The 27,854-nt window shown below is 41.5% G+C and overlaps 1 protein-coding gene across 1 annotated transcript in view; it reads right to left on the bottom strand.

Annotated features, from left to right (window-relative positions):
- LOC117410711 (solute carrier family 35 member F1-like) overlaps positions 1-27,854 on the bottom strand; it is a 110,208-nt gene that overhangs the window by 48,343 nt on the left and 34,011 nt on the right. The window contains exon 2 of the mRNA XM_059025603.1: positions 17,032-17,207. Coding sequence (XP_058881586.1) covers positions 17,032-17,207 — 176 coding nt within the window. The remainder of the gene's footprint in view (positions 1-17,031; positions 17,208-27,854) is intronic.

Below are 27,854 nucleotides of genomic sequence, written 5' to 3'. Positions count from 1 at the left end.
TCTATTTCAGGGAACCAGCTTTATGATAATAACCTAACGTTCCCATTTCAAGAAAGAAATGTAACCATTACTGAATGGGTGAGTATACCCAAGCCGTCGCAAGGGCATGATTGCATAACGACCAGAATGCTACAAGGCTTAGCCACGAGGCTGCCCTGTGCGTTACCATTTAGAACCCCAGTAACAAGTAGCTAGCGTGAAAAATTGAGGGAGAATTTCACCTTTATGTCTGTGTTGTAAGGGTCGACTGGGAAGCCGCCCTTAACACTAGTTCCAAAACCAAGGTTTTAAGGATCCACAAAGTTTTGCCTTTAGAACCTAGTGAAGGTATGGGGAGAAGCCCACACCGCCACATTGCCTATGTCCTTGACATGTGCACCCTGGAATAAAGCACACGAAGTTGCAAGGCCCCTGGTGGAATGGGCAGTGAGCTTTTTTGGAGGGGGTAAGTTGGCCAGCTCATAGGCAGTCCTGACCATTCCACACAGTGCCCCAGTCCAGGCTGGATGCGTCTGTGGTCACGACCTGCCTTCTGGTGACACTGCCCAATGCTACACCTAGGCGTAGATGTATGCAGCTGGTTTAGCAGGCGAACCGGCTCCTTAGTGGATTCCCATACTCTGAGAGAGCGCTGCAGCATCTTGTCCACCACGGGATCATACATATGCCCTGGAGTGACCGGGGCATCCAACAGAGGTGCTTTGTCCCCGTCAGGAACGGGATGGGTACTGGTTTGGAACCTGGTAGGCACCTGTTCAGTTTGTTACTGGTTCGGTGGCTTTGGCACTGATTCGGAACCATGTTGGTTTGGCTCTGGTTCAGTGACTTCTGTACCGGTTTGGTACAGGTTCGGTACCGGTTTTATGGCTTTGGAACCGGGCTGCTACCGGGTCGGTTCGGCACTGTACTTAACACTAGAACTGCCAAGGTAGTCATTTTGATGGTTTTCACTTTTAAAATTTAAATTACTCTGTGTGTGTTAAAGATCTGCGGTTGTCTGTTCTTGACTTTTCCTAAATATGTGTATTAAATACCCTGACGGCATCTGAAAGTCAGAATCACAAAAATAAAAAAAGTTATAAGCACTTCTACCTAAAACTGCCAAAAGCCGTCATTTTGACTGCATAATACAATACATGCTTTTATTGTTAATATAACCTACAATACGCTATTTTTATATGTATATACAAGCCAGTTTGTTCTCTACCTCCACTGAGCTATGTGTTATCCAAATATCTATTGTAATCCTATCAATTCCTTGGAGAACTGCCATCTGGCTACGTGAGGATATATAGTCTGCTATCTAATATTACAATTACAAGAACTTTTCGAGAATTCTGGAGATTTTTGCGTTTTGATTTGAGATCAACTACAGATATATTTGCCATGGCATCAGAAATTTGGAACGACTTAATTGAAAACAGAATTGTCTGTTGCAAGGACAAGCAGCTGTTTCCAACAAAAGCACAGTGTCGCTGGACACAATACATGTCAAACAAACGGGATCAAGTTTTGGCTGGCAGCGGACCCTACCCCTACCTGTACAAAGATGAAACTCGCCCAGCTGGTCAGAGACTGGGTGACAATGTGTTAGGCTGATGTAACCGTGCTTAGGAAAAGAGATGAGTGTTACCAATATATATATATATATATATATATATATATATATATATATATATATATATATATATATATATATATATATATATATATATATATATATGTATATATTTATTTCACTGTAATTAGCAAAACAGTTGAAGAAAAAAAAAACAGCCTGGTTGCAACAGTAAACAAAGAGGAGCGTTTCCACCATCTGCGCAAAACGTAGTACTCAGTGAAAGCAATCACCGGTGTCCAGTTGCTGTATTTTACAATGTACTGGACATGGCAGCCATCAATTCCTTCATTTTGTACAAGGAATGCACCGGGGAAAATATCAGTAGGAGCTTTGGCAGAAACATTTTGATCAGAAAACTGCAAAGCAGGCAGGGAAACGCAGCTCAACCTGGATACAGTGCGCAGCCATCAAGTGACACACGCAACAGAAAACAATGCCAGGCGACTAAATGCAATAAAAATAAAACTTCTGATGTGCCCAGTGTGAAAGAGCAGTATGTGGTAAATGCACACGACAAGTTGATAAGTGGTACATCTGTGTGGACTGTGCTAATATTTGATTAGTTTCCCTAAATGTGCATTCACGTGATTTTCTTTATGTTATTTTTGTAAATAATTACTTAGTTTTTACAATTTTGTAACATTTTCTTTTGAAATGTTTATTTTATTATAGTATTTCATTTTTTTGAAAATAAAGCCTTTTTGTTTATTTTTTCATTTGCTGTCCTCCACGTCCTGGCAACACCGGTTTCAGTCGTACCACTGCCAAAGGTGCCCAAGTATTTTGTCAACTGAAGTGTCCAGTCCTGTGCGTGTCGTGATTGGCCTGCAGCACAGCCGGCTTCAGGGAGTCAGGCACCACAAGCTTCCACTGTTCCTCCCAGTCTGCCGGATCTGACTACCACCTTTGGAGCACACTGTCACAAGTTGCCAGGTTGCTCCACTGCACCCACAGTCCCTTTACTGTCTCCAACTACAAGGGGGGCTGCCCCTTGTTCCTCCAACCACTTTAGCACAGGCCTCAGGTCCAGGTCTTGCTCCTGCTGTCTCCACCACTCTTTGATGGATAACACGGACAGTTACCTGCATTCCACGAGAGCCGGCTGACTCCCCTCCGCCAGGCACAGATCCTGGGTCTTCCCTTCCAGATATTCCCCCTCAGGTCTCTCACAGGTCTCTTGCCGACTACAGTAGCCACAGTCCTCTGCTGCACAGGGTTGGCGAGACAGGGCATCACGTGATGCTCTCCGGCTCGATGCTGGATGTTAAAGTCATAAGCCTGAACCTGCTCTAACCAAGGTTGGTCTGGTTAAACAACAATTTGCACCACTGGTAACATCCTTTCAGTTGTTAAAGTAAAACAAAATTAACAAATAAAATAAAATATAATGAAATAAAATAAATAACAGAAAAACACATATTTTGAAAGTAACCTTTATTTACCTTAAAGTACACATAGCTAACATAATACTTCTAGTGAATGTTATATATGTATTACCATCACTTTGTAGATCTCACATTTTCCTATATGAAAGAGGCACATTTGAATTTTAAGGCTTAAAAAAAGACATTCTAAATGTTTGCCATTTATTTTCTTTAAAATAACTCAAACTCCCAGAAGCTAGGCGCATTACCTTTACCATAATGTGTGCATTTTTCACAAAGGAAAATCTGCTATCAATGAAATTATAGCAATATATATTAGATAAGATTTACAGGAATTATTTTGTTAGCATAATTTTTGTAATTTAAATGCCATCATTCAGATACTGCAAGGCTATGACAAAGTATTCTAATTATACCTTTCAATACACTATCCTTGCAAAAAAACAAGACTAATGCGTTACTACGGGTTACTTTAAGTTAACTATTGAGATTTGTTTTCTCCAGTTGTATTGTGAAGTGTTTTGGTTTGTTTTTTGCCTACCCATGCCAATAAAAATGCAAGGCCCATGCTAGGATCAAGTAAGTTTGAAGCAAGATCTATGGAAGGATGATGCAAGGATAAGAAAGGATTTAATGCCTGCCTTGCACAAAAATGGATGATACACAGAGTGGATGGATCACACATTTAATCTGCTTCGAAACAAAACATTCCTCTTGAAAAAGATTTTTTTTTAAAACTGCCTAAAAATGTACAGGTTTTGTTCTTTGACAAACATGTGCAGCCAGAAGGTTCTTGAGGTTCAGGAATACATGTGTGCCTTTTAAATTCTTAGAATGCAAAAATAAAATCCATATTCTGTGTCCTCATTGACATATAATCTCCTTTTAATTAAAAAGGAAGTAGCAGGGTTCCAAAAAATATAGTGTTACACGCCCCCACATATTGGTAGAACTGTTTATATAACCTGTAATTTGTCTTTTCATTGTTAACATCCTGACAACTTTTACACTCAATGTTTAAAGCCTGTTTCAAAGATCTTTTCAAAATGGCTGCTCTAGTGCACTCATAGTGTAAGGATTATTGCCCACATTGTCAAACAGGTAACACAGCAATAACAATCCATGATGTAGTACGAACAGAAAAGCCAGAGCACGTGTTATGTTTTTTTTGTTTATTTTTTTTATCGCTGCAGTGATTTAGAGGACAGATCTCAAACCCCAGTATGCTAGAGCGGCTATTTTGAAAAGAGCTTTGAAACAGACTTTAAAGTTATAAGTGTAAAAAGTTGTCAGGATGTTAACAATGAAAAGAGAAATGATAGGTACATTATTTAAACAGTTGTTGCAACAAGCAGGGACATATAACTCTATATTTTTCAGAAACTGTTATAGAGACTGTTAGATATCTGAATTTCGCATTTAACAACAATCTACAAATGTTTCAGTTATACCAAACTATATTTTGTTAAAATTATGTCAGAATATCAATTTTCTGCATTTTAAATTCTACTACTGCACAGATTAAAATGAGTTCTCAGTTTGCAATTCTAACTTTTTGTGTTGTGGAGGCAATTTTTTTTCTGACTTACATTAATCATCCCTGGTTAACTGATTTTTGAAATTATTTTTTTAACGGGTAAACATATACGCATACTATCATCATCAAGGCAGTAACACTTTGGTTTAATTTTGGATGCAAATATATTATTTACCTTTTAATTTGAATATGATTTTTACACTAGCGTTATACATTTGATTACTGAATGTTTTTCTACAGAATAACCATCTGCTAGCAGTTCTGATACTTTGTACTGGAATCAGAAATCATAGCCTTTGAAAAGACATGCCACCTGTGTTCAAAATATTCTACTTTTATTTTGTATTCCTTTTCAGGAATCTTCTTCTGGGAGCTACAGCAGGAGATCAAGACATTTTTTATCACACAGTATTGGAATATAAATTGTTTGTTGGCTTCTACATGCAGTGTAGACCTTGAATCAATATGGGCTTTCAATCTCCCCAGTGGAAAGAAGTCCACTCAGTGTGCACAAACTGTGCCAATTACTGTTATTTGGTCTTCCGGGAGAATAGTGGTCACTTCCTATTTCAAAACAGACCAAACCTCATGCTGTTTACTCTTCGGATTTATCTCATTAAATATGAATTAATTGGCCTTGTTCAGTAATCATTAAAGACCTGACAGCTAATCAGTCCTCTTCCCAGCCTCTCCACCTTACAAAATAATCACATGCTTCCAAAGGCAGTCAATCAATGTCAATATTACCTCTATAGCAACCACAGTGGGCGAGCAATTCTGTCAATTCTATTGTGTTTTCACAAAATACAAAAGATGAGCGCTATTTGTGCCATATAGAGGTATTACAATTTTAATTACACAGTTCACAAGGGCTAAGAAGGTGAAATATAGCCTGATCTTTCAGGATTTATGTGTGTAACAGGGCAAGATCGATGCTGGCTATCTGGCGTATGCATGATCCTGTAGGGGAGGGGTCGGGAGCCCTGTAGGATCCGCCTGTCAATCATAGCGATAACACAGAGAGGTTGGGTGAGGGTGTGTTCTCTCCCTCTCTGAGTGGTCGGGAGGCGGGCCTTGGGGGGTGCCTGACCTATAAAAACTGCTTTGTTATTCCTCAGCCCCACCCATCTAAAAAAAATAACATTGACAGCCCTGGTCGTGAGGGACTGGAGAAACCAAAAAGGGACAGGCAAACAAGGCTGAGAAAGACAGCCAAACCGGAGAAGACAAACAAAAGAATAACTGTATTTACGTACCCAAATTGGGACGTTTGTATTTAGTGGGGAAACCCTGGTCAACCCCACAGAGTATAGTAGGGGAATAGCAAAGCGCAGGCTGAAGACCCGAGCTGCGCGGGTAGCGACGGTGGGGGAACGCTGCAAGAGGAGCACCTTTTATTTGTAGTTTTGTTATTGTGTTTAATTTTCCTTTTTACTTTTGCCCTTTTGTTAGTAATATTATTTTGAGTACCTACCATTGCTGGTATTGGGTTGTGCTCTGGAGACAGTGCTACAGTGCCACCTTGTGGCGTAAATAAATCTGTGCGCCAAGCGGCGTCTAAAAACTACAGTTCTGACTTGTGTCCAGTGAATTCCCACACCCTCCCACAGTGTGCTTATAACTCAAACTGTAATTCAGAATACTGAAGAATGAGGATTACTGAATATTTTGGTCATAAACTAGATACAATTGTGCGCTTTGGAATACAAATTGCTTCATGTTTGATATGCATCACATGTCTTCATTGAACAGGTAATTCAACATCTAACAAGAGAGCTATTTGAGATGATTGATCAAATCAATAAACCAAAACGTTACCTGGTCCATAGTGACTTACATTGTAAAAGCATTTGTCACGTGCAGTGCAAGTCATGCTATCGTTTCAGTTTGGCTGGGGACCCAGAGACAGCTCTGCATTGGCCTTTTTACTCAAGAGTATATAGCTGCATAACGAAGGCTTGTACTGCGTAGCTCTCGCATGGAGCTCACACAGGGTAGTGCTGCGTGCGCAACTCCTAATTTAGGTTTAAGGTTAGGTATTGGGTTAGGGTTATGCTTTAGGGCTGAGGTTGGTCTTTGTACGTTTAGCTAGTTGACTGAGTAAATGATCTGTAATTTAGATTTTCTTTTTTAATCTTTCCATTACTTTATTAAAGGAGATAGATAGTTGTTACAGGGGGCATGTTAATACAGTGTTTTTTAAATGCAGGTGACATTAGCACATAATCTTGCACTGAGATGGCCTAATTATGTATTTATCCATTCATAATTTTTACTAGAATTATTAACGTTAGTTGGGTAACAACAATTGCGCATGCAGCACTACCCTGTGCTAGTTGCCTGTGAGAGCTACGCTGTGCGTTCTGCAGCAATACCCCTCTCTTTTCACTGGGGATAGTAAACCTCGGCGACCCCTACTGTTTTTTTTTAAATGCTCTGAAGCACTTGCTCTGAAGTATAAAAAAAATAGTCGTTTTTCGTGTTGTGTACTTGCACTGACATCAGGTATACAAATAACAGTTTTAATGTATGGACAGGAGAACATTGGGTTTTTTTTTGTGCTTTTAATTTTTTCATTATACATTCATTGAAAAAATATTGACTGCTAAATCTTTGTATGGTCATTATATCATACATGACCAATACGACAAGCACTTAACGGTGCTAAAATGTACAGTCGTTTTATTTTGAAAAATACTGTATGTGTGCGCTGTCCTGTAGACTGAGTATTTATTTTTTAAATGTCAGTTTAATGTGCGTACGTTAATGTATATTTATTTTCCTAATCTATTGTTTTTTGAGTCATTAAAAGGTATACCATACAAAAGAAGATTAACAGTTTGGTCAGAAACATTAGTTGGGAAATTAACTAAAATGCAGAAACATGATTACATCGATTTCCCATATGCTACTGTTATCCCTTTCCATGGGACAATTTTTTTTTTTTAAACTTATTCAAGTTTTCATTTTTGTGTCAGAGATGGAATAGAAACAGACACAAGTTCATTTGTTCTAAGTTTTTTGTGTACATTTTTACTATTCTTTCAGTCAAATTACTTACAACCACATTGAGTTCTTGCTCTCAGACTGTATATTATAATATATAACAGCATAACAGTTACACTATTAATGTCACATACATTTTACCATGTTTGTAATGATACTCCGTTAAATTATCACACTGTTCTATTTCTTAAAGTACTATTCATATGGTAAAATGTGTAAGTCTTGTTCAATATACTAACATTACGTTATATCATATTTATTATATTGTTTAAAAATGTGCAGAGCAACATACTTCTGGCCCGCCTACTCCTCACTTTTTTCCAATCTGGCCCCTTTAAAAAACTAGTTGAAGAGCCCTGCTCTAAAGGAATGTCAGCTAAAGCAAGAATTAAAATCTGTCACAAGTGAGATGTGCAGGTGACAGCTGAAATACATCTCTGCTGCAGCTCCCATGCTTACCTTCATACTGGAAATTTCATGTTGTTATATTCTCATTATTTTCCTGTTCTCTGGTATTTCCACATGACCGAGCCCAATCATTTAATCAGTGTTGCCCTCTGTTTCCAGGGATCAGTTTTTTTTCAAACTGCACTAGATGATTACAAATACTAACCTTGGAACTCTGCCTTTTTTTTTTTACAAACTGTAGGCTAATGGGTTTTTTGTGGTCTGCTAAGTCAAGGGGTGACTGCCATTTTCCCTGTTGTGTATCTTAGATCTAGCCCTACCATCTAGTCAGCCTTTCATTTAGTGAATATTGCAGACAAGACCTGAATAATTCACACTTGCCACAGCACAGCTTTCCGATCTTTATTTATGTTCCCAAAAAATGTATTATTACAAGGCTAAGATTTTGTTATACCTTAACCTTAAGAGCCAATTTCTCAGGCAAGAGTGGTTACTCCACTATAAATATCTAAGAATGAGGACAGTGGTTGTTTGGTTTGAGTCAGTGTGAAATCTCAATTTTGAAAAACAACTTTTATAGGTCGATAGGAATGATTACATTTAATCCTAAATAAATAATAAATATTATCAACAACATATCCCATAGCAGTCAATGCATATCAGTGATATTTTAACTGGACAAGCATGCTTTTGTGTAATCAGGGTCACTTACTCCCCTATGCCTAAACCTATATAAAAGGTCCACTAGAAATAAGCGATTCATTTCTATAAATTAGGGCTGACATACAAAGAAATGTTATAGTAAAAAGAATATTATCAGTCCTTCAGTGTTAGGAGTTAGCTAATCAGGCAAAAAAAACCATGAATAAAATCAGCAGCCTCTCAATCTAAAAATAAAAATATCCTGTGGCAGTGTGGTAGGGTGTGTGTGTGTGTTGGTGTGGGGAATATTGGGTTGCCAGGGAGGGGGTTAAATTTCTCCCTGTCAAAACACGTGGGTATGTGGCTGGAGCCGACAATTGAATAAATGATTAAATGATTAATTAGGCCCCAGCCACAGGTGTATAATATAGGTGTTCATTGGTGTTAGGAGGAAGGATATAATTAATGTTGGTGTTAGAGGTGAAGATATGTGTTTGGTGTTCCGGTCTGTCTCGTCCTGTATTGTTGTGAGATTTGTAGACCTTTTGTTTTGGCCCTTGTGCCTTTTATTTTGTTAATGTGTTTTGTTTAGTGTTTATTATTAAACGTGCACGTTTGTGTTTAAACTTGCAGCTTCTGTGTCTGCCTCACTTCCTGGTACCCTGTCAGAGGTCCCCAACACTGAAAAGAACCCCCCAGGGGCATACTGTAAATGGGATTTTATATATGGGCCCAATTTATACAGTAAAAATAAAGTGGTAAATACCACATGCTAAAACTGAAACTCCCTTTTTCCCCCTCAAACAACTATGCTCTTGTGGCAACGTGCCCGCCCCTATGTATACAGTATATGTGCGCTGTTATGATTTACTTTTGTGTATTATGAATTATTGTAAATTATATATATATATATATATATATATATATATATATATATATATATATATATATATATATATATATATAGCCGGTATTATAATGTATTATGAATTACAGAACAGGCGAAAAGCTGTACGGCATTATTTGTTATTGTTTTACTGTTTTAAGAAACCCTCGTGAGGATGCGTGACTGATCAGCTACTAAGTATTTAATTAGCCGACAGTCACACATCATTATTAAACTCGTGCAGACTATGGCCGAGGTGTAGTAAGATAATTGCTAGTTAACCCCTCAGCCAGAGAATAAAAGAGCTGCAGTCTAGCTGCACGGAGCAGAGCTAAGGAAGAGCTAAGAGTTGAAAGGGGCGAAAACAAAGAGACAATTGCTACCGGTGTTAGTACTGCAAAAAGGTTATTGAAATCTGTTTTGTTGGCCAACGTGCCCTTTTCTTTTGTGTGTTTTGTTTGTTTAAATCTTTATTTTTGTTTATTTCATAAAACACTGAGTGCCGCAGTGCCTTAGTTTCAACCCCAGTAGTGCCTGTCTGTGTGTTCCTTCCAGGTCTGTGATGTCATCAACCAGCCATCCTGGCTCTACACAACAATGTGTATCACTCAGATTAGGATTAGTTAGCCATCTACAAATGACAAATAACACAGGCTACAAGACTGGCAAATAACATACACAAAAACTCACGTTTTTCTACACAGTACTCCTTGCAGGTCGATGCCTAACCATAACACAAGGAACAGATCGCTCAACCACATTTCCTGATATACCTTCAGTCACGCCCCCCTTGGTAGCGAGTGCAATCATGTCTCCTCCAATCCAAGACTGGCACATCGCCTACCGCAGTAAGGCGCTGACTTCTAGTATTGTGGCTTCGCCCCCTTTTTGGATGGCTGACTTCTGACTGAACCTGGAATGAACTGTCTGGTCCGGGGTAATCTAGACATAATCTGCACTAGTTCTTTGGCTATTGCAGCTGCACTAGTAGACCACAATGGAACTGCCTGCCAGTCAGACAGTAGCAAAGGGCCTACAATGTCCATTGCAATGTGTTCAAAAGGAGAGGAGATTTTTGGCAGCGGGACCAAAGGGACGGGGCGCACTCGACCCAGCGCTACTCGCTGGCAGTCTGGGGATGTGGCTACATATTTCGACACTTCCTTATTAAGTCAGACCCAATAAAATCAAGCCAATATGCGTTCCCTAGTTTCCTCAGCTCCCAGGTGTCCTGCAAAAGGAATATCATGTGCCAGCCTCATGACCTCGGGCTGATAAGACTGGGGAACCACCAATTGTGTTACAGGCTGTCCTGTGCCTGTGGCTGGGTTCACCCTATGTAATAATTGCCCCTTGATAATGAAGTGTGGAAATACTAGCACCCCAGCGTCTTCAACATTCTTACCTTCAGTAGACCGGACCTGTTCCCAAGCGTGCACCAGTGTGTGCACCAGTTATCGTATTCCATAACCTAAAAATATGTAAATTCTCCACTATTCTAGCAGACACCTAATCATTACCCATCTGCAAAAATCTCTGTTCCCCGCCCCCAAAACAAAATCCTGACTATACCACTGGTTGTCTCACACTTTATAAGACACTCTGGTTGTCTCACACTTTACAGGACACCCTGGTTGTCTCACACTTTACAGGATAACCCTAGTTGTCTTTAAACTGCTAATGGTTAACAAAGAGAAAGAAAACAAACAGGGGCCATGAAATCCAGCGGCTCATCATGGAGAAAGTTATTTGCAGTTTTGGTGGCTCAGTGGTTAAAGAAAGGGGCTTGTTATCACAGCTGACCGTGACCGAGAGTTCCTAGGGGGCGGCGCACAATTGGCTGAGCGCTGTCCGGGTAGGGAGGGCTTAGGTCGGCAGGGGAATCCACGGCTCACCGCGCATCAGCGACCCCTGTGGCCGATAGGGCGCCTGTGGCTCTGCAGCGGAGCCGCCAGATCTGTGTTGTCCTCCGGCACTATAGGTCTGGTGGCGTTGCTGTGGATCTGCAGTGCGAAAAATGACGGCTTGGAAGGAGCACGTTTCGGAGGACGCGTGTTCCAGCCTCCGTTTCCCGAGTCGGCGGGGGGGTTGCGAGCGGTGAGCCGGGGATACAGATAATAATTGGGCATGCTAAATTGGGGTGAAAACCGGGGTAAAAATAATTGGCGACAACTAAATTAAAAAAAAAAAAAAAGAAAGGGGCTTGTTACCAGGAGGTTCCTGGTTCAATCCCTGTTCAGCCACTGACTCACTGTGTGTGACCCTGAGGAAGTCACTTAACCTCCTTGTGCTGCGTCCTTTAGATGAGACATAAAACCTAGGTCCTATTGTAAGTGCAGGGCAGCAGTGTGGAGTAGCGGTTAGGGCTCTGGACACTTAACCAGAGGGTTGTGGGTTCAATCCCAGGTGGGAGACACTGCTGCTGTATCCTTGAGCAAGGTACTTGATTGCTCCAGTAAAAACCCAACTGTATAAATGGGTAATTGTATGTAAAAAGAATGTGTAAAAAATAGTGTAATTGTATGTAAAAATAATGTGATATCTTGGGGCGTCTGCTAATAAATAAATAATAATAATAATAAGACTCTGCAGCAGCCATTCACCCCCTAGTCTCTGTAAGCCACTTTGGGAAAAAAAGCGTCTGCTAAATAACTAATTAATAATAATAATAATAATAATAATAATAATAATAATAATAATAATAATAATAATTGACACACAATAACCAAAGCATAAGTCTTTGAGCAAATCAAGGTCAGAAAGCTAACAGTGTTTTTTCTTTCTCATGATTCTACTGCTGTGATGGAGATTAATGGAAAAGCTATAGTGTGACAATATAAAAAACTGCATGTATGTACACTATGTACATTAATTAACTATTTGTTAAAATTCTGAGATCAATCAGCAAGTATGAACCAGACAAGAATCGTAAATGTTTGTATGTTCTTAAGTCCTTCTTGCATATGCTTTGTTATTTACCCTACAGAGGCTGTTCTATTGCAACAACAATAGGTAGGGCCGATGGCAGCAGCAGACCCTCGGGAGGTGATGGCGGAAGGGGAGCCCCCAGCCAAGAATGTGCTAGCGGGAGCTCCACTTCTCCCTCTGGTGATGGAGTCAGGACCAGTCGTGGTGCTGGGGTTGGCCACTATGGCAGTGGCTGTGGTGGTGTTGGCCCTCTTCTCGGCCAGGCTGTTTTCCGCTGTGCTCCCCTCAGCAGCCTTTGCAGTGGCTGCTGAGGTATGCCAGCATCACGTCCTGGTCCTTCCTCTTGTGGTGGAGGTGGGAACTGCAGGTAGTCTCCCTTTGGTGGTGGAGGTGGGAGCTGCAGGTAGTCTCCCTCTGGTGGTGGAGGTGGGAGCTGCAGGTAGTCTCCTTTTGGTGGTGGAGGTGGGAGCTGCAGGTAGTCTCCCTCTGGTGGTGGAGGTGGGAGCTGCAGGTAGTCTCCCTTTGGTGGTGGAGGTGGGAGCTGCAGGTAGTCTCCCTCTGGTGGTGGAGGTGGGAGCTGCAGGTAGTCTCCTTTTGGTGGTGGAGGTGTTCCCTCTTCACCTCCTCCTGGAGGGCGAGGCAGCTGACCACAAAGTGGCCCCACTCCACGCAGACAGGGCACAGTTTCTGGGCCTCGAGAGCGCTGAGGTAGGCCTCCCAGCTGCCCTCCGGTCATCCCTCCTCCTCCGGGGCACTTGATGACGGAGTGGCCCCTCTCCCTGCAGGAAGGGCACCAACTTCAGGCCTCGACCAGGTGGAAGGTGGGTTTCTCTTTGTTGGGCGCCACCACCTTGGGTGCTGGAGACAGCGGAGGGAACATTGGGATGTCTCTCACGGATGACGACAATGGGCTGGACGCTTGTGCTCCCCCTTCTGGGCGCTGGACGCTCGTGCTCCCCCTGTCTGGGTCTTCTCCAGCTTCTCCGGGGTGTTTGGTCCTGGTTCGCTCGCGCAGCCAACTCCTCTCCTTGGTATTGGGTGGGGCAGATGGCCACTGTGTGCACCACTCATCTACAATGTAGGCCTGGCCGACGTCCCCCTGTGACTGCTGTTGCTACTGCTTCTGCTGTTTTCTTCTCATTTTTCATTACATATATATATATATATATATATATATATATATATATATATATATATATATATATACCAATATATATATATATATATATATACCAATATATATATATATATATATATATATTTCCTTCCCAAAAAACACTCCTCTTTTTTTCTTTTCTTCCTCCACTTCTCAAAAAATCCAGAAGAATAAGTGCACCCACAGTACTCCGTCCCTGGAGGCGCTGTTATCCCTCGTTCTGACACCACGTGTGGCAAGCTGGCCTGAGCGGTCAGACCCGGAAAAAACACACAGCACTGCGAGTGAAATGAAATGTGAATGTGCTTGCTTGCGTGTTTTAATAAATAAAAAGATTTAACAAAACACTAAACACTGATCAAAACAAACGGCGCGGTGGCCAAAACAAATAGACAGACAATTTTATAATTGATTTCTGTCCTCTCTCTCTCCCATTCTCCACTGCGAACACACCAACCCTGAGGGAGAGAAACGTGCACCTATATATACAGCTGTGCTGGGATTCAATTACTGATTAGTTATTCACTTGAATCGCAGCACGTAAACTAATTTGTGAAATCCCTGTTCTCACATACTAATACACATTTTATCTGCACGTGAAGTGATTGTGCAATCCCCGTGCCTAAATACATATTACAACACTCATGCTACATAGCCCAATTTATATTCCGTGCACCACTATATCTACATATAACAGACAACATGAAACACACCACATACAACATAAAACACAAAATACGCACAGGGCCGGGGGAACCGCGCCACAGTTTGGTAGTAAAAAAGGCCACAAAAAGTAAAACAGATTAAATACCCAAATGAAGAAACCCAATTGCAAACTAAAAAATAGAAAATAGACCCTTAACTGGTCAGTAGCTGGTCTTTAATCTTTAGTATTTCAAATTGTATCTCACTGTACAACTCATTTTTATTGTCAAATGGAAAAAGACTGCATAAAGAATATCTCTTTAGGCACTGCACTGTTAACACTTTAAAAGGCCTGGCTTTTTTTTGTATTGTCAGAACACAGTCTTCAGATAAATTATGAATACATCCCTCTTTCATGTTCAACTGCTGAGTAGAAAATAGTTCTCTGATATTCCCTGGAGTTCCCTGAATAGTTTGGGGTTGATGTTTAAGAACAGTAGTAATGACCATGAGAAATTCCATCTGACCCTTATGTATCAGTCCAACCATAAAACACACACAAGATGTTGTAAAAAAAAAAAAAAGTACACCAAAATATTTAAATCATTGAAATGTTAAAAGGTTCATTTTGTTTCAGTTTACTCCTATGCTATGCCTCCCAAATACCTAAAGTGGTTATAGCTAAATTAAATAAGTCGATAATTCCTACATGTCATGCACTTCAATTCACTATATATAGTTTTTAAAGAAACACGTTATAGTAGGCATGTATTTCTTATGGGAACATTAGGTTAAAGAAAGTCTCAGTTTGCTTGGTCTCACTTTTAAGGCCCGTACACACCAGACACGATGTGACAAGAGAAAATGTGCAACAATGCGAGAAAATGAAAACAACCTATATTTTTGATAAGTATCTTTCACACCACAGGTGACACGACAGACGACGCGGGTGGCGACACCAGGGTGACACAAAATAAATAATATTGAATCCTATTTTTTTGCGATTTCTTCTTGCGATAAATAAGATAAAGTGATAAATAAGAACGCTGGAAAAGGAGCAAAATAAGAATATTCATTGCAAGACTCAAATGCACTAAATACTGTTAATACAAAAACAACAACAACAACAACAACAACAACGAAAAAAAACACATACAAATACACTAAAAGGCAACCCTGCTAATATCAGAAAACAAGTCTGTATTTTACTTACTAGCACTCTCAAAAAAGCATCACAACTGGTTTTGAAATGAATAACGTCATAAAAAACCTGATACGTGTACCTTTTAAAATAAATTAAATTCAGTTTTCTTATCATTCATCCTGAGCCTCAGGGTCGCTGTTGAAAAACAAATTGGTAAGCATCGCTGTAACATTCAGTATGACGCGCATGATATTAGTATTCATAACCCGGCGTTTAAAAGAGACATGGCATCTATTTACCATATTTCCCAGCAGCCCCAGCGCTTATTAGAGACCCGGCGAGTATTGGAGACTTTTTACAGTAAATCATTTTAATAGTATTTTGGCCAATATTCAGTATTATATTTGCTTTGGGTCAACAGTGAATTGGAAAGTATTGAAAACATATTGAATGTATGTAATATCAAAGTGATTTAATAATGGGAAATATATAGAAAGAAATGACTGTGTATTTCTCATATTAACCCTAAAAGATGAGGTTCCTATTTCAAATCTTCGGAACAGTCCAGCAACACTCTCACTGGTTTGTTGAAACCATGACTTCAACAGGTGGGTCCATGTGCACTTACAGCACAGTGAACAGCATACTGCCAGTAAATCCAATGCTGCTGTAGCAGAAAGTCCATCAAAGCAGAAGGTATTGGATAAAATGGGAGCGCTGGAGGCTGAAGCCATGGATCTACGAGGAGAGATCACTAAGGAGCAGATAACTTATCTGCTTAAGACAGGTACCTATGGCAAAGGGCAACACAGGGTCAAATGCTAAACTGATAACATTATTGATGGGTGTAAAAGTTGTGCCTTTTCATTTTGCATGTAACTAGAAATATTATAATGGAAATGCACTTCCCAATGATTTACAAGAACTGCATTAGCTAGAGAGGGAGGAAATGAAGCAGATGTAATTTTATAGTAATGATTTTTTATTTCTTTTTTTAGAGATGCTGATCCTGGATTTACAGTGTAAAGCCAGGATCAGCATAACACATAGCACAGTGTTCTTGCTTCCTTGCTTTCACTTCATAAAAAGTGTAATGTTACGTTATGTTGTGCACTGAAAAAAAGATTAGGAAGAAGAGCTGAATTTTAACGAGTCTAATTTTGAACTACAGGCTTATCTAATTCAGGTCCCACTTAACCTTTGCAATTATAAAGAATGCATAATGCTTTCAGAACAGCATACTGAACAAGACATTCAATTTTGCATGGATCAACTGAATGTCAGTTTGGTGGCAAACTTAAATTAGTTATACTGCTACAGTACTGTGCCAACTCTTCCACAGACAGCAGAAGCACTGATGATGTCAGCAAACACTGTTATCAATAGTGTACTATTCATACCAACAGGAATCGGACCGCTATTGATAACCATTGCCTTTCTGAGTTGCTGCCAGTTGCTCTTACTTTTCTTCTGTTATCTTCTGTACATACTTCTTATTCCATCAATTAACTACCATAGATGAATGCTGCAGATGTCTGAATCATGTTTTCTTTAGGTAGTTGACAAAGGTCTTTCAAATCTAAAATACATCTTACGCAGAAGTTTTAAGATGTAGCCCAGGGCTGTTCTGTCACCCTGTCCCTCCACTGAGTTGTTTGTGAACATGTCCTTACCTTGTCTCACAGCTAATGTGGTAGTGTAGACCAGGAACAGAAGGATATAGTTAAGAAAACTTTGAAAGACAGGAGTGTTGGCTTGGAAATCATCTGCCAAGTACTTGCTCGTCAGGCTGATGCCACAAATCAGCAGTGACAGAACCTGGCCCAGAGCCAGAGACAGAAACAGCTCCCTGTGAAAGAGACAAGCAATAAAACTGCCATTACAGCATGACCAATGACCATCAAAAAAATCACCAGAATAACTCAAAGGCTCCTGTCTCTGCATTTCACACAGCAAGGAACACTGTGAGAGGTTTGAGGGTACAGCTCTGGGATCACATTCCTTACCTCTTTCCTCCTTACTGTTGCAGTAGATAAGAATCCCAAAAGACAATTTCTAAGTTATAAATCAACCTAACACTTAAGTAGACTGTAAAAGTGGTGCCAGCTATTGGCTATTTCTTACCTGAAGTAACAATTGTTATTAAAAAAGAAAAAAAAGAAAGAAACAAAAAAAAAGGTGGCTTTGAGGGCTCCTATTATTTTTGTTTTGACTTTGATTTAGGTGAAACTCACTTGATGTAATGCTACTGAAGTCATAGTGCTGCCTATACCATTGACAGGGGACTGCATCACTGTCTGATATCCTAAGGGGTTAAAGTATTTTTTTTATTTTAAACAGCTTCAGCAGTATACAAATAAGATGTACAGTATGATAGCTTTTTTGCTTTCATGTAAGCATGCAAATAAACCAGTTGCTAACGTCACTCATTAGTAACTCTTTAGACGATTAACAGAGACAAACACAATAGGAGACTGTGTGGTCCAGTGGTTAAAGAAAAGGGCTTGTAACCAGGAGGTCCCTGGTTCAAATCCCACCTCAGCCACTGATTCATTGTGTTACCCTGAGCAAGTCACTTAACCTGCTTGTGCTCCGTCTTTCGGGTGAGACGTAATTGTAAGTGACTCTGCAGCTGATGCATAGTTCACACACCCTAGTCTCTGTAAGTCGCCTTGGATAAAGGCGTCTGCTAAATAAACAAATAATAATAATAAACAATGGTGTGACTAACGACTGTAACACAAAACTTTCCAAGTAGGAAAGTTTTGAAATTGTGCAAGTCGGTAGTGTAATTAATGTTGAACATGCTTTCAAAGTACCCAAACAGAAATACAGTAGCTTGCTTTAGGATTAATATAACTGGCCTAAATCCCTCTGCCTCCACTAATTGTCTGCCACAAATCAAACCAGACTGCTGTTTAAGGTGTGATGTTGCTTGCAAGGCGATTATAAGGAAAAAGCAGTGAGCCATCAAAGTTATTACAGCAGGGACCTAGTAGGTAGAAATGAAGTGTGAATTGGAAAAGCTGAAGAATGGCTTGTCACTGTGCCCAAATGAAGACTAGAGGGAAGAAAATGCCTTCATCGGAAACACAGACTGCATACAGATCACGGAACAACGGCTCAGTTAGCCCCCAAGGGAAGCTTAAACAAACTTCTGTATTACACATTATATTGAAAAATAAGGCATTTAGTTGTTTGTTAAGTGTTTTAATCAAACATCTATAAACAGAATAATATATGGGTCACAATATATTACCACACAATATAATGTGTCGAGTTGGTTTTGAACCGTAATGCACGAGTGTCACAGAGAGATATATTTGTGTGGTAATATATTCTGACCCATATTATTATTTTATATATTCTATGTTTCTTAAACTTGGTTGCCTTTACCTTCTTTCTTCAGCTGCTTATGTTTGGCTGAGACAGTTTATTTGGTTTTTGTGTGTAAACTGTGATGAAGGGCTGTGCTGGAAAACGTTGCGTTCATTATGTCAGCGCAGGTAATGGTCAATGCTGTTAAAAATGCTTCAGAGAAAACTTGGGTCAAAGTAACCACTTTTTTTTTTTTTTTTTTACTGACAAGATGAAATTCAAAAGGTGTTTGTCCAGGTCTTTTCTAGGTATCTGGGGAAATTCTCTTGTTTCTCCCACTGAACACAAATACGACTTTGTGAGGTTTATGTGAGTAAGTGTTTTTCTTCTTGTATCTTCATTTTCTTGCTCTATTAAAAACATTTGATAAGGCCTGGCGTAAGCCAAGGGCCTTTAACCACCCCAGAAGTGGTATATTATTATTATTATTATTATTATTATTATTATTATTATTATTATTTCTTAGCAGGCGCCCTTATCCAGGGAAAGTACAAAGTATTGCATTATAAAATATCACATTACAGGTTATCACATTATAAAATATCACATTACAGAATATCATAATACAGATAAGAGCAGATATCAATTCAAGTAGGAGCAAAATAAAGCATACAGTAACTTAAGTAAGAGCAAATTCGACTAAGTGCAGTTAGTAAATATTTGCTTATATGAGTAAAGTCCAGTAAGTACACAAAGTAAGTACGATAAATGGATGAGAATGATTTCAAATAAGAGCAATTACAGAAAACGTGAGTACAGATACTTGTAAGAGTAAAATCAAATACAAGATATAGTAAGTAGTTATAGGTAGGAGCAGTAGTATGCAGGAAGGTATGGATCAGTTCAGTGCAAGTGCAAGCTGATGCAAGTACTGGTACAAGTGGGTGCCATATAATCCACCATGGTTAAGAGTTGTTGTGTTTACAGATGCTGTCTGAACTGTCTTGAGGAGGTGCTGGAAGGTGGTCAGGGACTGAGCAGTCATGATATCCGTGGGTAGGTCATTCCACCACTGAGGGGCAAGGGTGGAGAAGGATCTGATTTTGAGAGAATGAGTTTGAGATGATGCGAGTGCATCCAGGAGGATATGGCCGGGAGGCAGGTAGAGATACGGGAGGAAATGTCAGAGTCAGGGGTAGGAAAGAGATGAGGGGACCCAGAGAGCGGCTGTAGAGAGAAAACAGGAGGGGTCTAAGGACTGAGCCTTGGGGGACACCAATCAGAAGAGGGCATGAGGCAGAAGGTGAGGGTGAGCCACGACAGAACACTCGGTACGTGTGCTTATATATATATATAATCGGAACCGCGTGGCCCAAAGTGGTTTATACTGCTAAGAACAATAACAGTTGTGACAGTAGTGCTGAGCATTAACTAAGGTTTGTCATCAAAAACATCCTCAGTGACGGAGGATATATTGTAGTAAATGTGGCCGGCCAGCCTTCTGTATGTCACCTTTAGTTTTTTAAATATATCTAGATGAAACATATGTCTACTTCACTGGGGTTGATTTTACCAGTGGTTATTAGCCACAGTCTCTAAAAATTATCCCCCAAATGTCCCTGTTTTTTTTATCTATCGCGATGAAAAAAAGATTGAAAGAATGTACAGTATATGGTGCGTGCAGCCTCATAAACCTGCCCTTACCACCACCTGTCACTGGACTAGCAGAGACCAGTACAGGTACCTTTTACGCATTAAAGGCAAGAGATACTAGGGGCATTAAAATATTGTAATAAAAATAAACTGATAGAATTTCTTCAGTTTGTATAGTAGGGTGAATGTGCGTATATTTCACAGTCTATAATGAAACAACACTGCTGAACAGAGCATAAAAATCCACTCACACACACTTCAAAATTATACATTCATGTCCATGCTTGCTGGAGGCCTAAGGCAACAGTACACCACAAGACTTGCTGGATATCACACGCAATTTTGAACAAAGAGTTTGTTTACTACAATGATAATACTGAATCTGGTTTCCCTGCTTCAGGGAGAGATTTTTTTATTTGTATTTATTTTGCAGAACAAAAAAGGTCAATACTACTTTTTCAATTACCCTGTGTGACAGAGACAGAATGACTCTTGGTGATAAATCTCCCTCCCGACCTGTGAGGGCGCTGTGTAAAGGGAACAGAGTGCCCTGGACTGGATGGCCAGACAATTAATTCCCAGGGTTAGGTGGAAGTTGGCCATCTAGAAAGGGGGCGGAGCTATGGTACACCAAGTCATCGACCTGGAAGGGAAGCATGTGGCAGCCGCGGATTGGAGGAGTTGTAATTGTTAACCAAGTGGGCGTGATTGACGGTACATAAGGGGATGTAACAAGGTTGTATGTCTTTCATTGATCACCGCATCACTCCTGCACCTGCGCACTGCAATCCACTTTGCCACACCCCGCTTTAAAAACGTCCTTAGATCATATCAACCCCCACCCTCTTTGAGATATACAGTATGAATAAACTGTATGCAGTCCAGCTTTCAATGGAATGACTAATTTTATACCACAAGCTGCTAAATTTATTTTTTTGGTTTGCTGAAGTATTTCAGATTTAGAATTCCATTCAAAAACTCTCCGTAGTCCACTACCTTTCAATGCTCCTAGAAACTGAAGCCTCCCATTTACAAGGTGAAAGGAAGCACAGACATATCAGTTTATTATGACAGCTGAAGGAAACTGGCCCTTATAGGCTGGTAGGACTGTATTTCTAGATCTGTTTTACAAGTTGTTTGAACAGGGTAATTAACAAACACAGGGATTCATCACAGTGGTCACACCTGTATAGGTGGTGTTTAATGCAGCTACATCTTACTGTTGTTCAAATGCTGTAAACAGCAAGTCATATAACTTGTTCAAGGAAACAGTTTGAATTAATTTTAAAGAAATAGCACGCCATTAAAGCCTAAAAACTAGCTGCTTTTGTTAGGAGCTTTCATATTCTTAACACTCAGGTAGCCATTTACGGCTGGTTTTAGTAGACCCTAGTTTGCACTAAAACTGCGAATAGTGGTCTGTGAAACCAGTTATCACCAGTGCTGGCACTAGGATTTACTGGGCCCTGGTACAAGACTGTGAACTAAAAAAAAAAAAAAAAAGGAAATAAACACGCAGCGCAGCTCCGGCACAACATAAAAAAACTTTTGAAAATAAATATATCAGCAGGAAAATTTGAATCGATCAAATTTCCAACAGAACTTATTCTAACGTTATTTTAAGATGACTACAGTCAAGCAACAGTATATCTAAACATTGTAATAAATCAATTATGTATGTAACAAGATTAATCAATGATTAATAACTCAATTTAGTTATTATTCAAACATGAATAGCTTCAAATTAGTCACAAAAACATATTAATCATAGCTTTCAAATGGATTTCTAAATTAATGTTATCAAGTACAAAAGTTAGTATGAAAACGTTTCTATAAAAAAAGACACGTCTGCTTCAAAACTTAGCCCACAGTACAAATGCATTCAATACAACTCATAAGTGAAAAAAACATTCTATGAACACACTTAACAAATTAATATCCAAAAAAGCATGTCATTTTTTTAAATCCTGAATTTTTACCATCCGTTGATTACATCTGCCAGCAGAGCAATCACATGACCTTAACAACACTAACCTATTGCCAGAGCGCTCACTCTGTGTCCCGCCTCCAGATAATCTGTTGGCTGTGATTTGCGGATTTGTGGTTTGATTGACAGCCCGCCAATACTACCTTCTTATGATTCATTTTTCAAATCCCAAGATTAGACGGTGCTTATATTAAAAAAAAAAATTGACTCAAGGCTGGGCCCGGGTGCAATTACATCCCTTTCACCCAGACAATATACTCATGTGGAACAGAGGCTGGGCAATGCAACAGCCTTTAGGTTAAATGGGACCCAAAGCAAAACATCCTTCTACTTATCACAGCAATGTTGCTGAACTTCTATCATAAAATATGTAGAACTAAATACATTTTGTATCTGTCCATTAAGAATTGTGCACCACAGCAGCTTGTTGTAGGTTTCAAATCCATCCTGGGGCCTAAGCTGGGAGACGTCCTCTGGGATTTGTTTAAGCTCTTGTGCTACAGAAACAAGTATCTGAATTAGCAGAGCCTGCAACGTGCCTGTTAAAGTAACACAATGGGGTTTCCTCATCTCACTAATGAAGATTTGCTTTACATGTCATAATATGTATGCTTCAGTTCTGAAATCTCGAGGAAAAGATGATTAAGATACCGCAAAGGTAAAGCGGCAAGAAGAAAGCGATTATTATTTATCTACAAGTGGTGAACAGGAGAGAAGGAATCTGAGCTGCAAATCTACCTCCCGACCAGGAAGGGCACAAAGCAAGGTTGGTGGTACGCCTTCACAGGGATGGGCCGACTCGATGCTAGGACGGAACTGGAAGTCAGCCATCTTGGGAACAGGCCGTAGCTGTAAGTGCTGAGCTACTCTATGGGCTCTTTGCACTTCCTATTTCTGCATTTCCTTATATCGGATTAGCGACTTCCGGCTAATGTCCGCTTGTTTGATTATATTACCGCTTGTTTGAGTTAGTGATTACATTTTCTACAATAACTTTGTTTTATATTCGTTGCCTTCAAGACTTACCAGGGACCACAGTTAATGACATCCACATACTTTTAAAACTGTGCAGCAAAGCCCCATCGAGCAAATTAGAAAAGGGGTTTAAAATGTACATTTCAAACTACAGTGCTCCCTCGCTAGAACGCTGGTCTTGGGGGACAAACAATATGAGCGTTATAACCCAAGAGCATTATAAACGGGGGAGGGAGTGGAGGCACTGCGAGACACATAACAGCACACATCTGACTAAAATACAAAATAAAATAACTCCTTCTCTATAATGCACATATAGTGAAGCAAAAATGTAACTTTCCGTGAATTAACCATGCATAAAGCACCATGTAATCAACGCTATATTTTTTACAAAAAATAAAAAATAAAGGTAACATTCCCACTCGTGGATCATTTTAATTAGCAGTTCTTAAACTGTAAATAGCCTGGCTAAACGGTGGTTAGAAGTTCAGTTTGAAGCGATAGACAAGCAAACCAAGGGCGAGAAGGAGAACAGGTCAGGAGAGGGGAAGAGGGAATGGGCTCCCCCCAAGTTCGGCTGAAGCGAAGCTGAAGCGTCTTGTCTCCTGGAGAAAGCCGCAGCTCCTCTCGCAGCAAAAAAGTAAATACGTTAGGAAAGATAACCACATAATAGACCTAATCTGAATAAGATGTCTGTGTTATAAAGTGCCAGTGCAGCTTCAGTTCAGATACTGTATCAAAAGGGAGAGACAGAAACAGAAGTTAGACTGAGAAGTTGTTTACAGTTTGAACAACATCGGTACTGTATTTACTGTAGAAGTATTGCATGAATCACTAGTATAGGGAATTGGGGGACATGCTGTATGAGCGTTATCTCCGAAGCGCGTTATAATCGAGAGCCTTATAGCAACTACAAAGGTGAGTTATTTTTGTTTACATTTTCACATTCTCTTTGCATGGTGAAACAATCCTATAGGAAATGTGTATAGGAATTCTTCAGAAACTGAAATAAATCTTATAGGAATCCTTTAAAAATCCTATAAGAATCCATTTAAAAACACTATAGAAGGAACTTGATAAACATTCTTAAAGGTTTTTTTTTGTGTTTCCTATTAAATCCTATAGAATCCTTTAAAATCTAATAGGATTTAAAAGGATTTCCTATAGGATGTTTTCACCAGGGATGTATACTTAACTGTGGTGGTGAAGCCCAAGGATGCTTGGTTCACGAGTTGGCTACATTGTATAATAAAAGGTGTGTTGCCTAAACGGTACTTTATCACAATAATAACATCTGGATCATTATTGTAGCTTAACTCATTTTAACAAATATGTGTAATAAAAGTAAAGTGGTAAACTAATACAACTTAGACTTAGTGTTATAATGCTTTACTTGTTTCATGTTTTGTATTAACCACTGTATTCCCCCAGACATTAAGTCTACATTGTTGTTGTTCACCAGTATCAAACAACGACAAGGTGACAGGTGGAATCTGCGTGAGGGCTTGTTGTTATAGATCGATGAAGATGAACGAGAAGCCGCACAGTTTGAGAGTAGGATAAAAACTACTGTAGTTGTGGTTCAAGTTCAACTTCAAGTTCAAGGTTTGAGTTACAGTTCCATGAGTTCCATGTTGCTGTTGTGTTGTTTATTTTGGTGTTCTGAATATTTGATAACAATATTTGTATTACTAACACTTTTTACCAATATTAACGATTAATCCTTCTGTTTTATGTTCTACTAAACAAACTATCATGACTGCACTAACAAATGTACTGTTTTTGTTATGGTTATCAAAGATTTGCCAAGTGTTGATTGTCTTACATGTTTTTAATGTATGTATATTGGAGATGTGATTTATATTTTGTACACTTTTTTACCACATATTGTGCTAAGGGATTCAGACCCAGCAGTCCTGTTCCACTGCCACATCGTAGCACTTCTGTTCCAGACAGCACACTACTCCCAGCTTGGAACAACTGTTGTTCCTTGTCACAAAGACGGCCAGAGTGGGTGGCGTCAGACCAGAAAAGGAATACACAGACAGAGACGGTGGTAATGATGAGCTGAGTGCAATGGCTGCAATCAGCGTTTATTAACAAATAAAAAGGTTTAACAGTACAAAACAGGACACGGCACTGGTAGCCAAAAGAAACATATAAACAAAACGGACTAAACACTAACACACAGGTGAAACGGAGACGAACAAACACGGTGAGTACAAACAAAACACTTTACTTTTAATGATTTTAACTCTCCTCTCTCTCTCACCCGTTCTCCTCTTCCGAACACCTAACCACCAGTGAGTGAAAATGTGTCTCTATATATACTGTTGTGCTGGGATTCAATTACTAATTAATTATTCACTTGAATCCCAGCACGTGAATTAATTCTGTGCAACCCCGTGCTCACATATACATTTAACCAGCACGTGAAGTGATGTGCCATCCTCGTGCCTAAATACAAATATACACTTTTTAAATACACGTGAAACACAGACCCGTTTATATCCCGTGTACCAATGACTATACACCAACATTTACACACGCAACATACAACACAACACACAAATGCACACAGGGGCGGGGCGCATTGCCACATATACCCCCCCTTGTGCGCAGCACACATGGCCTCAACGGCCACCTCCCCCCTTAAAAATCCAGCAGTCCAGGACAAAGTCTCGGGCTGGGAAGGGAGGCTTCAGTGGGCCCATGGCTGGCCATGCTGTCAGCACCCCTGCCGGTAGTGGCACGGCTGACAGCCTGTGGGTCCACTCCTGCAGCGAAACTGCTGCTGGGGAAAGTTGTCTCCTGACCTCTCCCCCTGTCTTTGTAGCCGGTAGCTCCCTTTGATGGGGCTCCGACCACAGTACTGCCGGCAGCGAAGAAGCTGCAGTGGGAGCAGGTCTCCGGACCTCCCCCACGATCTCCGGCAGCGAAACTGCTGCAGTGGGAGCAGGTCTCCGGACCTCCCCCACGATCTCCGGCAGCGAAACTGCTGCAGTGGGAGCAGGTCTCCGGACCTCCCCCACGATCTCCGGCAGCGAAACTGCTGCAGTGGGAGCAGGTCTCCTGACCTCCCCCACGATCTCCGGCAGCGAAACTGCTGCTGGGGTTGGTGGTCTCCAGACCTCCTCCCCCTTCTTCGTGGCCGGCAGCTCCCCTTTCTGGGGCTCCGGCCACCGTACTCCCTGCGGAGGTACGGGCAGCAGAGGCAGCTCCTGCTCCTCTGCTCCGGGCGGTGGCGGAGGCAGAGGCAGCTCCAGCTCCTCTGCTCCGGGCGGTGGCGGAGGCAGAGGCAGCTCCAGCTCCTCTGCTCCTGGCGGTGGTGGAGGCAGAGGCAGCTCCAGCTCCTCTGCTCCTGGCGGTGGTGGAACCAGCAGGCATTCACCCTCTGCTGGTGGAGGTGGGACCAGCAGGTATTCACCCTCTGCTGGTGGAGGTGGGAGGGGCAAGCAGTCCTCCCACTGCGGTGGAGGTGGCGGAGGTAGAGGCGATGGGGCTGATGCTGGCCACTCAGAGGGAGGCTGTGGCGGTGCTGGCTCCCTCTGCTGTGGCGGCTGGGCATGTGCGCGCCGTGCTGCCTTCAGCAGCATAGCTAGAGGCTGCTGGGGGACACCAGCATCCTGCCCTTCTCCCCCCCAAAAATTTTCAGGGGGTTGAGCCTGTAACTCCTCCCCTTCTGGCTCTTGGGACGGCACCAGCAGGTATTCACCCTCTGCTGGTGGAGGTGGGACCAGCAGGCATTCTCCCTCTGCTGGCCGCTTGGGTCCTACGGCTGTGGAAGCCCCGACTTCCCTCTTTTTGGGCTGTGGACGCACCGACTCCTCCCTTTTGGGCTGTGGACGCACCGACTCCTCCCTTCTGGGCTGTGGACGCACCGACTCCTCCCTTTTGGGCTGTGGACGCACCGACTCCTCCCTTTTGGGCTGTGGACGTTCGGGCTCCCCCCACTCAGGCGTAGGACGTTCGGGCTCCTCCCACTCAGGCGTAGGACGTTCGGGCTCCTCCCACTCAGGCGTAGGACGTTCGGGCTCCTCCCACTCAGGCGTAGGACGTTCGGGCTCCTCCCGCTTGGGCTGTGGACGCTCAGGCTCCTCCCATTTGGGCTGTGGACGCTCAGGCTCCTCCCATTTGGGCTGTGGACGCTCAGGCTCCTCCCGCTTGGGCTGTGGACGCTCAGGCTCCTCCCGCTTGGGCTGTGGACGCTCAGGCTCCTCCCCATAACTGCGGAAGGGACAGTGGGCGAACAGGTGATCCTGGTCGCAGAGGAGGCACCCCGACGATGGCTTGTTACATCGCCGTGGATGCCTGGCCCTTAGGCGGCACTCCTCCTCCCTGTCCTTCACCTCTTTATCTGTCTCCCGCTTGGGCTGTGGAGGCAAAACCAGCAGGCATTCACCCTCTGCTGGTGGAGATGGGGACAGCAGGTACTCCTCTGCTGGTGGTCCTGCTACCTGGGCTGCTGTTCCGTTTATCGTTGCCTCCAGGTAGCTGAGGAGAAACTCCACACCTTCCTCCAAGGTGTTTGGGGTGTGTTCCTGCTGATAGGCCTCCCATCTC

The sequence above is a fragment of the Acipenser ruthenus genome, chromosome 6, assembly GCF_902713425.1.
Source record: "Acipenser ruthenus chromosome 6, fAciRut3.2 maternal haplotype, whole genome shotgun sequence".
Lineage (NCBI taxonomy): Eukaryota > Metazoa > Chordata > Actinopteri > Acipenseriformes > Acipenseridae > Acipenser > Acipenser ruthenus.
The sequence above is the reverse complement of the archived record's forward strand: the minus strand, read 5'-3'. Positions and strand labels throughout refer to the sequence as shown.